At 36.6% G+C, this 12136-nt stretch overlaps 1 protein-coding gene across 1 annotated transcript in view; it reads right to left on the bottom strand.

The window, feature by feature from the left end:
* Window positions 1-12136, bottom strand: part of COL12A1 (collagen type XII alpha 1 chain) — a 135772-nt gene that overhangs the window by 70426 nt on the left and 53210 nt on the right. The window contains exons 15-23 of the mRNA XM_036767144.1: window positions 10400-10592; window positions 8725-8846; window positions 6073-6222; window positions 5870-5989; window positions 5593-5757; window positions 4171-4317; window positions 1924-2063; window positions 1286-1415; window positions 98-240 (exon numbers count right to left, since the gene is read on the bottom strand). Of these exons, the coding sequence (XP_036623039.1) occupies window positions 98-240; window positions 1286-1415; window positions 1924-2063; window positions 4171-4317; window positions 5593-5757; window positions 5870-5989; window positions 6073-6222; window positions 8725-8846; window positions 10400-10592 (1310 nt within the window). The remainder of the gene's footprint in view (window positions 1-97; window positions 241-1285; window positions 1416-1923; window positions 2064-4170; window positions 4318-5592; window positions 5758-5869; window positions 5990-6072; window positions 6223-8724; window positions 8847-10399; window positions 10593-12136) is intronic.

The following is a 12136-nucleotide window of genomic DNA, read 5'->3' as shown; positions in this document are numbered from 1 at the left end:
TGCCAACATTTTTAAAACTATGATATGGACAACAAATGCAAAAGATTATATATTTTAAGTTGTAACAGTTTTTTATCAAGAAAACAACATCTCCTACCTCTTTGGCACTTGTGGGCACTGTGGCATTGAGAGGTACATAGGATAACAAGTAACCAGTAGCTCCACCAACTGACTGCCATTGCACCCGCATGTTAGTTGGTCCAATATCAAAAATATTCAGGGAAACGACAGGAACTGGCACTACCAAAACATAAAATCATTCATCAGGCAAGTTGCTTTCATTCTAGTCTTATTTTAACTTTGGTTTCTTAATCTATTTCTTTTCTCTGTATATCTACATGAGCCATGTTTTGTACACTATTTAGAATTTGTAAAAAGAGTATGAACCTGAAATTGAGGGTATGTCCATCAATGGGGGAATGGCTGAACAAGTTATTGCATATGATTATGATAGAATAATATTGTGCTATCAGAAATGATGAGCAGGATGCCCTCACAAAAACGTGGAAAGACTTAAATGAACTGACACAAAGTGAAGTTAGCAGAGTAATAGCATACTGTATTATGATCAGCTGTGAATAACTTAGCTATTCTCAGCAACACAATGATCCACAACAATACTGAAAGACTTACAATGAAAAATGTTATCCATCTCCAGAGGAAAAAAAACAGATGGAGTCTGAATGCAGATTGAAGCATACTTTTTCTTTACTTTTTTTTTGTCTGCATTTTCTTTCACAACATGGCTACCATGGAAATATGTTTTGCATGACTGCACATGTATAACCTACATCGAACTGCTTGTCTCAAAAATATAAACTCAAAAAATATAAAAACTAAATGCTAAAAATAGTTTTAAAACATAACTTGGGAAAAATAAGACATTAAATGTAAAAGAATATGAACCTGTGTGAGAAATTTTATCGATAATAACACCATAGTGTTGCAGAAAGAAAAATGAACTGAAAGCCAAGAGATCTGGATTTTACTCTCAGCTCTGTCTCACCCTCACTATATATGACCTTGTTTAGCCCTGCCTAAAAGCTTAGTGGGGCTGATGAAATAACTCTCTGGAGAGAGGAAGTTGATGATGGAATTAGAGAATATGAAATCTTACTAATTGGGTGAAATCTGGAGTCACCAAGAGAACAGAGAGGTGCATGGAAGGTGCAGGGAGAAGAAAGAGGAAAAAAAAGAACAAAGATTATTCTAGAGAGATCAAACACCCACAAAAAGCAGATATGGCACACTGAGCACAGAGCAGGCAAATGATATGAAAACTTACAGGTTGTTTCAGTGCCCTTCAGAGGTTCACTATTTTCATCTTCTACCACGGAATACACATTAACAACATACTCTGTTTCAGGCTTTAGATCCTTAAGCACTGTACTAGTTTCCAGGCGGCTCACATAAAACTAGGTGGAAAGAGCAAAATAAGGGTAAAAGTCACAAATGGTATTCCCATTTCTTCCTTTCTCCTAGAATTTCAGACTGGAAAATAGCAAGGGGAGTGGAGAAGAGAGATTCATCCAACTGACCTAGAATTCTGCCAATCATCCCTGCTATATAGACTTGGAATTTATTTTGAAGAATTTCTATTGTTTCAGAAAATATTAGGTCAGCAAGGAAACAGATAGTAATGACAAGAATAAACATGCCATCTACCACTCCACGGTCTTTAAGGACCATAGCAGTCCAAGTAAATATTTTTTCAACTTTAATGACAACCAAGAATAAGAGCATAATTTGGCAGACTCAAGCAGCATTGTGTGCTGTAACAGAAGTGAGCACAGAACTACTCTTAACTTGGCCTCAGCCTCTCACTATGAATGTTGACTCCTCATTTGACATTCTACAAAAAGCCTCCACTGGGGGACTTGTGAAAGGAGGAAGGGGTGGCAGGAGGAAAAGAGGCATACTCACTTCTTGGCGTTTCCCTCCAGAAACCGGATAGTATTCCACCTTGTATCTGTCCACACTATCTGATGGTGGTGTCCAACTCACTCTAAAGGAACGATGGGTTCGTTCAGATATAACTAGATTGGAAGGTGCTTCCAAGTCACCTATGCAAAGGAAATAAAATATATAAAAGGTTCATCAAGTAATCAACGTGGCAAAAATTAAAATTAGAATGAAAAATCCTGATATCCACCTGGCAATGTGATGGAATGGGAAAAGCACTAGACTCAGAAGACCATGTTCAGAAGTTCACATCCTTAAACTACCCCTTATTAACTGTAAAACCTTGGGTAAGTCCCTTAACCTCTCTGGGCCTGAGTTTCCTTACCCACATATTAGCTATAAAATTGTCTCATGCCACACACTTCACATAGTTATAAAGATTAGATAAGATAATGCAATACAAAGCATTTCAAACCTAAATACTATACAAATATAAGCTTTTATTATCACAAGAATTCTAAGCAACCCCCTTTATATATTGAGTAGCCCTCAATATGAAAATAAAAAAACTAGGATAACTCATTTAGTGACATCTTTTTCTAAAAGCATTTTTTTTATTCAATGGAATCTGGATTTTTTTAATGCTTCATTATTTAATTTGAACTTTTATAAGTAAAGGCCTTTTATTATGTCTTTATAGGTTTGTAATAGTTAATATCTTTATACCAAGGGATAGACAGGATGAACCTAGGCTGTTGTTTTAAAGTGATAGTATTGAAAGTAACTGTCACCTGCATGGCAACAGTCAGCTATTTTACAGAATAATTGGGACCAGTCCTTGTCTATAACATGAAATCCATTTTTAAAATACCTTTAAGAAGATGGTAAAGATGAAAACATGCCCAAGTTAAAGCTTGAAAATAAAGAAATTAATCTAGTAAATCCAAAGTATAACCCAACCATTCTCCTTTGAGTTGTTTGCAAGTCAAAACTGCGCATAAAATATTCCCATTTTTATTCCTTTAACCTTTATTATACTTGGGTTATAATCAAGTCTACAAAATTATCAAGCAGTTTTATGGTCTGGGAAACTGGCATGAATGCAACGATTACATGGTTGATAAAAACGGAAAGGAAAATAGATAAAAGATGTTTTCATCTATTCTAAGCTCTCTCCAGCGGAATAAAACTACAACTTTATAAACTAATATTGAGAGCCGGAAACCTACAAATGCTAGCTACACAGGTGGCCTGCTTCTCCAGAGAAAAATACAATGTTGGCCAAATTCCAAAAGAAAGTCTGCAAAGGACTGGTAAAAAAAAACTCAGAGAAGGAAAATAAGAAAAGAAACTCAGAGAAGAAAAATTCATAGAAACGTACTCCTGAAACCCAAAGTACCTGAATCATGTCCACTGGTGTCCTTGGGCTCTCATTCCAATTTTCACACAACTAGTATAAACACATAAAGGATAATCCTTACCATTGTCTACAACTCAGAAAGGAATTATTCCAAGCTCCAAAATAATCATCATATTTGGTCCTTTATTAATTGACTCCACTAAAGTCCTATGCTGATGCCCCAGAATGACAATAGTCACCTGGCATCCTCAAAGGCTAGGCCAGCAAGGTGCAAGCTCTGTCAGGTTCTTCCAAGCTAGAAAGACTTGAGGTATAATCCTGACAATTACATTATATTGTACAAGGACCAGCCTGGATAAGTTCATAGAGCCTTATCACCAGGTTGGCTGTTTTATACCATCCTCCTACCTAAATACTACCTCACCAATGGCATCCAACATTTAGCTTCAGTTTTCTTATCTGTAAAATGTGGGGGGAGGAAAGGAGAAAGTAGTTGGACCAAGTAACCTCTTAAGACCCATCTAGTACTAGTATTTGTTTCTATTGAAGAACAATCTAGAAAATCAACTTCAAAAATAATCTATGGTTGATATAAAATTAATAAGCCATAAGACAGCCAATCCAAATCTCCCACTTCCATATTCAAAACCACTCATCTTGGGAGGATAGCAAAGGAACCAAACTTAAGAGACTTCCTCACTCATCTTTTCAAAATGCCAATTGCAAGTGAATAAATATTCTGAAAGGAAAAAATCCCTCATTAGGTATTGAAGGAATCCACAGAAATTTGGAGAAAGGACAGGCACAGAGACAAATTTTAATTGAAATTACCCTCAATTAAGCCAAAGAAAGGAACATTGAAAGTTGACAAAATGATGAACAAGGCAATAGTTAGAATAACAGCATACCTGGACCTCTGACACTATTGCACAAGTTAACAGTGAGTTCATCCACAATCCTAGAAAGTGAGTCAAAGTCAGCCACATTGTATGCATGAGTATCATCTGGGTCAGTTGCAATCATCTTTAACTCAGTCTCATCAGCATTTTTAATACCTTTATTTAAAAAAAATTACAAATTAGCAACATTGATCAGGAAAAACTTTTAATAAAATTTAACAAGTAATTTAACAAAATAGAAGCAATATTCCAATTTTCCAATGTATGACAAGGTAGATATAGGTGCATGTGATTTTCCCTAAAAAAGAAAGGTTAACAGCTATAATATTATGAACCACAATGAGAGCTCAAAAGAGACTGAAAGAAGGAAGTTGTTCTAAAAATTCAGTGCTTCTAAGAACAAAAATTAATGTCATGTTGGCTGGGTAAACCTACAACTAACTGAAGTCAGTAAATGAATGAATGAATAATGAAAGAATTAATTAAAAACCATTTAGCAAGTGCTTCCTATGCACCACAGATACAATTACAAAAAGTACAATAGTTCCTGCCCTCAAGGAGCTTACATTTGAGTGGGAAAGACCACACACTTTGGGGATGAGGGTTTTAATGGCCAAGGATGAGTATTTGGGTCTGGTAAGTCACAGGGATTTTAAACTGAGCCATAAGGTAATTAATTGACTTGGGATTTTGCCCTTTCCAGAAATCATATTGATAACTCGATTGGGAGGAAGGGAACTTAACAGGAAATTTCCTAAATCATGGTAACAGTAAATATCTAATATCCATGATACTTGTTTTCCTCTTTAATGACCTGATAATTGTTCTGTTTCATTAGAAGGTAAATTGGACAAATTGAAATGTCCAAGTTGGTCAATGAACAAAGTTGATTGTGTGTTCAAAGATCTAAAATCATGTCTCCTCTTTTATGGAGACCAATCAACCAGCATTTTATTGAGTGCTTACTGTATGTCAGGCACTCAGGAAGATAAAAAAAAATGTAAATAGAATAGAATGTCAATTAAGGGGCTTCCATTCTACCAGGGGAGACTAATATATCAGATTATGCTAAATGCTGCCAAGCTGTTTTGTTTTTTTATAAGCCAGAAAATCCTTATATTTACATTTATATTAGTTATATATATGTGTGCGTGTGTGTGTGTATTTCTTCCATAAGGGTCTACTCCAATGAGCAGAGGCACCTCTGTGGCACAGTGTGCTGGGCCTTGAGTCAGACACTGTGGATTCAGTCAAAGGGCCACACTTGAGGACCTAGAGGGCCACATGTGGCCTCAAGGCCACTGAATTCTCATCAGACATAAAGGGGCTTCATTGTGTCAGTGGATGGAATAATCATGCTCACAAAATCACAGACCCTTGAACTCTTAAGAGCACTGCCAACAGATTGCTACTCTTCTTTGTGGCACTCACCAATAGCAAACAGTTCCACTCCTTCATCCTTTAGTTTCTTTGAAGGTGCTTCTACGTCATCCTGTGATTTTCCATCAGTGATGAGAACACCAATTTTTCGGGCTCGAGGTCTCATGCCAGCCTGTGGCCTGAAGTTGTTTTGCCGAATAAAATTCAAAGCCATGCCTGATGTGATTTTTAAAAAGATATATATATATAATGATTACTTGATGATTTTTAAATTTTAATAATGATTTTTTAAAAACAAGGCTTAAAGAATTTAAAGATCAGAATTTACCTGTCAGTGTGTTGCCTCCCTTGTATGGTAGATTAGCAACTGCTTCCAATAGGCTTTTCCTGTCTTTATGAGCATTCAGCTGCCACTCTGTCCTGGGGTCCCCACTGTACTGAGCAAGGGCTTAAATAATGCAGTTATCATTAGTTCACTGAGAGGAGCATAAAAACAAGTGTCTTAAACTCTTTAATATTAGCAGGGCCTACCAATTTGTACTCTTTTGGGGCCAATCTCAAAGACTTCGACAATACGTGAAATGAAACTCCTGACGGTTTTAAAATTAGCCCGACCGATACTCCAAGAACCATCGACCAGTAGCACGATGTCAGCTTCTGCCCTGGTGAAACACTCCATGCCTGATGCAGCAATAATCAAAAGGCACACATGAGTATGAAAGATATTAAGTGGTATTTAGGTTTCCTGTATTCCTATTTTTCCTCCCTTTGCTAACACTTGGATGGTTGACTTCCCTGTCCCAGCCATTATGGCATTACTGGATATTAGGACATCACTGGAAATATATCCATGAAACACACATCATCATCCTATCCATAAACCTCAAGCTGTATCAATAAGAAGTGGTCATTCATTCAATGGCTATTTCAATGGATATGCCTTGTAGTCATCTTTCCTTTCTTTTTTCCTCACTTTAGCCTGTCGTAGAAATTAGTCTTCTAGTCAAATTAGAAATATAAATGAAAATAGGCTCACAAATCTGAAAGAAATTAGGCTTATTTTAAAGGTATCTCACTATTGAGAATTAGAAATTTTAGTTAGATTTTCAAATATGACCTGAAGCATTAGGATTACATTTCTCTGGAATAATATCTGAGGGTTGGTAGCAATCATATCCCCACAAAACTGTTAAAGAGTATGGGATGGGTTGCTGAAAAAGCATGGGCTGGAAATTGCTTCTGTTGAACAAAGACTTTTTTTAAAAATTTACTCCACGAAATATGAGAGGTAACTATTAACATCAAATACAAGATTACTTAAATGCAAACACATTTGGCTAGAAATGTGTGATCAATGTCCTATGCCAATATTTTATCTTATTTACCATGCAGACATTTCATAGTTACCATTTTTGTAAACACTGTTCTTTACTTTGTAATGCAATTAGGTAAATACAGATGGCAGAGGAGTGAGCACATTTAAAAAATGAGAAAGAAGGAACATAATTTAGGAGGAGGTATGCAAACAAAAACACAAGGGAGGAGAAGTAGAAACACAAGTACAAACATTTATACAAGGCTGGGATGCTATGGAAAGAGAATCATTTCAGATCTCCTCAGTTCACAAGCTAGGGAACAAAAATATGAGTCGGTTAATATCATCATAAATTAAATAATAGAACATTTCTATAAAACGGACTGAATTATTTAATTAAGCTTAATATTACTCATCTAAAAACTGCCCTCTATTGTTCTAGAAATTGTGTTACCAGCTGTTTATTTCCTGGCTTCTTACCCTGATGACTTCTAATCTTTATATGGAAGAAATTTCATTGAAAAAAACCATCACATTCATCATACTTAAAAGATATTGTGATTCCATTAACATTCTATATAAGCAATCCAGTACTGAAGGATCTTGAGTAATTAATTATTCCAAGTATCTAATGGTTAAAAATCATGATCCTCTTACACAGAGAAAATACAAATCTAATCTTTGTCAGCATAACACAAAGATCTGGGAAACTGTTTAAATGTAATTTTGTCTTAAAAAAGCTAAAAACTAGTTTCATATATGCTTTAGGTGATGGTGGAGGAAGAAGAAGAAGTCTTGTCCTGTTATTTCAATGGTATGGGGCACTCTCAGTGTAAAAACTCCGTCCAACAATGCAGACTGACAATACATCTTTAAGTTACAGCCTGAGAGAATTGCCAGGAGCACTGAGAGGTTAAAAGTCAGAAAGCTGCTATTGATCAAGAAGGATTTGAATTCAAAGATTTCTCTCTTCAAGGTCTATCTTTTATTCACTAAGCTATGTTTCACTGCTTCATGTATAATACTGATGGTTCGAATGTGATAGTAGCAAAAAAAAAATCAGAGGTTTCTGCACAGCTCTACAGCTGACAAAATTCTCACTTCCCATCTTTTTAACTAGTCCTACCTTGCTAAGGACTCTGATTCAGGGTGACAAACACGTTAAATAAATCTCTCCAGATCCTGAGACCTGAAGTCCTGAGATCTTCCATTTAAAATTCATTTAATTTTTTACTGTCTCAACTACTAAATAAAATCTAGCAGTTATTACTATCTTGTAAAACTAAATCTCATATATTGATATTTTCTATACATCTCTAACAAAAGCATATTTCAGATACAAATATCATGACTAGATAATGATAAATTGGTAATAGAATACTACATGGTAAAAATAATAATAAGGAAAACCGTATTTGATGAATATCTCAGTAACAAAAAGGAATTCTAGGTTTCAATGATGTGAATGCCAGTTAGATCTCTGATAATAACAAGAGTGATAGCTGACATTTATACAGTGTGTTGGAGTTTACAAAGTACTCTACCTACACGATAATTGGTAATATATATAGCATTAGGCTTTCAAAGCACATAATGTCATGTCATTTTTGAACAGGAGTACTTATCTGGACTGGTACAAATATACAGTTGTAAATTTATATGGTACATAAATAAACCTGTAGTTCTTTAAACTTTTAGTTGAAAATGTCAATATTAGTTTAAAACATCTGTATTCTTTCAACTTTTTAGTTGAAAATGTTAGCATTTCATCTTAAACATTATTTTTAAAGGTTTTCCCATAAAACAATTAAACAAACTACCTTAATGTAAAGCATCCAAATTAATTTAAATTCTCACAAGCTGCTTACCTGTGGATAAAATTGGCATGACAGTTGTGTCTGAAAGAGTTGTCATTTCTTGTCCAATCAGTGGTGAACTTTCTCCTCCATCAAACATTCCAAAAACATTTACTTTATAGGTTGTACCTGCCCTGCAATATTTTAAAAATGGATATATATTTTGGTTATCTAAAAAGGAGCTTTTTTAACTAACCAAATAAAGAATTTTATTCTTTCTTTTCCACATTATTAAAAGAGGGTCATAGAAATGGTTCCCTTTGAGTTTGGGAGCATGAGAAAATATGGAGTTTAGGATGAGAATTCACCATTACATTCAACTGTGCGCCTTATGATACAATGGGAAATTGCCAGATACCATCTAACATCACTGCCCTGAGCATGACCTGAAAATTCACGTGTAGGCAAGTGCACAAGGCAGCCAGAAAGCATGCCCCAAAGAATACCAGAGGTAGCTACCCACTCACAAATTCTTCCCCTGCCTCTCTCTTGGGGGAACTACATGGTGTGGGCAGTTCACAAGTAGTAAAGCTGCACAGAATCTCTGGGGAGCATTTACCTTTGGACTGAGGATACAAGGGGAAGAATCTGGCTCACACTTGATAACTACTATTAAATAACATGCTTTAAGACAAGAAGAATGGCTTTTTTGCTCTGTATAGATCTTTAAAATTAGAGGGAAGCATTATTGTACAAATGAAGAATTTTCTTCATGAGAATTCTTGATTAAATAAATGAGTTCTGAATGCTAAGATTAGGTATGTTGTTTGTTTTAGTTGTAGACCATATCTATGAATTCACTCTGAGGGAAATCCCAAGTGTGGAACCTCTCTCTCAATCAATGTTGATCTGTAACAATTCTGTAACTTATAGCCTTAGGGAGTTCTCGGGGAACTAAGAGATCAAGTAATTTGCCTATGGTCAGTGTCAGAGACAAGGAAGGTCTTCCTGTCTCAAAGGCCAACTCCTCTCCCCTACGCCAGGAGAGGCAGCATGGGCTAGTAGCAAATCAAGTATATAGTCATCAAGAGCACAGTAGCTTATTATCCTTATTATAATGAATCCTCACCCTCCATTCATTCTTAAACTTCCTTGTTTTCCATTGCAGAGCCTGGAGCAAGACTTTTAATCAACCCACCCTTCCCCTCTTCCCCTCTTCTGCCCCACTGGCACAAAACACAAAGTCTTGCCTTCTACTGTGTCTCAAATTGGAAGAAGACTCACACTTGGGATTTCAGAATGAGTCATCTGGGCATTTACAGAGGGAATAGTAATCTCCACATTCAGGGAGGGTTTTCTACCACATCATGGCAACACCCTAAGTGGGGACTACTCTTGGCAAAATGCTACTGACTAGAAGCTTTTTTTTTTTTTGTTATTTTAAAGCATGGTATTGCTGCTGAAAGAAGCCACTCCTACTAAGTTGTAAAAATGTGACAAAGAATTACAGAAAGCCTCTTGTGCTTGATAATTTCCAAAAGCACTGTTTGAGTTGTTCACAGCAACCAAAACTGAAGCCACACCATGCCTCAGGAAAGTAGTTTTCATCTCTACTATCCAACAGCTTTTACAAATCCCTTCTCTGGAGAATAAGGTGAAAACTGAACATGTTTTCCCTTTCAGGCCTCACTGATGTTAATAAAGTGTTTGAAATAGCAACAAAAAAAAGAATAAAACTATCTCATACCTAAGTTCCTCCAAAACGACAGTATTGTCATAGGGACCAACAACTAATTCCCCAAGCCTCTGATCATCTCCTGTAGGATGGAAAGTGACCTTGTAGCCTTTTACTTCCCCAGGGGCTGGTTCCCAAGTAACTCGGAAGCTTGACATGGTTGAGTCAGATGTTTTGAGGTTCCTGGGTGATTTGAATTTTGACACTGCAAAGAGAAAAAAAATAGGGATTATATGAAATACAAAGTCTTTTAATGGATATTAAACCTTTATCAACAGCTCCAGTACTGAACTCAACTCAGCGGAATTCAATAAATGTGCATTATGTATCTGCTATGGGCAGGCAAACTATGTTAAGCAGAAGGAACAGGGACTGAACCTGAGATTTCATTGGTATAGGGAACTCCCAAGGGAAGAAATTCTCTCTACCAGAGCAGGTCAGCTTGTCCTTTATGATATGGAGTCTCAGAGACCTGCCTAGAACACACAGAGATTAAGTGAATTGCCCAGGGTCACACAGCCAGTAGGCAGGACTTGAACCCAGGTATGGTATGAGGAATCAGTTCTTTATCCACTAGGTCATACTGACTCACAGCATGGGGATAGAAGGATGAAAAACCAATCAACGAGCTTTTAAGCACCTGCTATGGGCCAGGTACTGTGCTCAGTGCTAGGGATACAGAAACACAAGTGAAACAGTCATGGCTCAAGGAACTCAATCTCCCTCCCCTCAATTGCATTCCATTCAATTTAATAAGTATTTACTAAATGCCTACTATATTCTAAGCACTGTACCAAGCATTAAGGATACAAAGACAAAAATATGAAACAGTTCCTGCTTTCAAGGAGCTTACAACCTAGTAGCAAATTGCTGGATAAGACAGACAAACAAATAACTGTAAGTTAGGATAGAATAGAAATATAAGTTGGAATAGAATAAATTTATAGAAGAGGTACCAACAAAAGGGATAAGAAATTCTGGAGAGGATAAATCATTTCCAGATGAGGGACCAGGGAAAGGCTTCACAGAATAGGCAGCATTTACACTGACCTTTGCAGAAAGAAAAAGATTAGAACAGAGTAAAAATTTGGAAGGAGTCTATTTCAGGCACTAATTATGGCCTGAAAACTGTGCATAGGTAGGAGAAGATGGACTGAGACTAGGAGATGGCTTAGTCCAATATGGCTATAATAGAGTCCAGAAAGAAGAAATGAGGCTGGAAAGGTATATGGAGGGCAGATTATGGAAGATCTTGAATGTTAGACCAAGAAATTTGTTCTATGCTTCATCCCATACAAAATGGAGAAGCACTTAAAGGATTTGTTTTCAAGATCTTAGATTTAGAACTGGAAAGGACCTTAGAAGCCACCTAATCTAATCCCCCTTGTGAGGAAATGAGGCCAAGGAAGGTTATGACTTGCCTGTGGTCACACAGCTAGTGAGCCTAAGGAAAGAACTGAACCCAAACCTTCCTAACTCTAGATCCAGCAATCTTCCCACTACGCCACGCTGTCTCTAGAGTGATATGATCCGACCTGGGCATTGCAAAGATTACTTTGTCAGCAGTGCAAAAGATAACCTGGAGCGGGGAAGACACCAGAGGTGCAGTAGTCTATTATTTCTCATTTTAATTAACATAGCACTCCATTCAAACTTGAATTCCTCATCAGTCAGGAAGACTCATTAGGAAACTATCACAATAGCCCAGGTGAGAAGTAATGAGGCTCTGAATTAGTGTGTTGTGAAAGG

The sequence above is a fragment of the Trichosurus vulpecula genome, chromosome 7, assembly GCF_011100635.1.
Source record: "Trichosurus vulpecula isolate mTriVul1 chromosome 7, mTriVul1.pri, whole genome shotgun sequence".
NCBI classification, from domain to species: Eukaryota; Metazoa; Chordata; class Mammalia; order Diprotodontia; family Phalangeridae; genus Trichosurus; species Trichosurus vulpecula.
The sequence above is the reverse complement of the archived record's forward strand: the minus strand, read 5'-3'. Positions and strand labels throughout refer to the sequence as shown.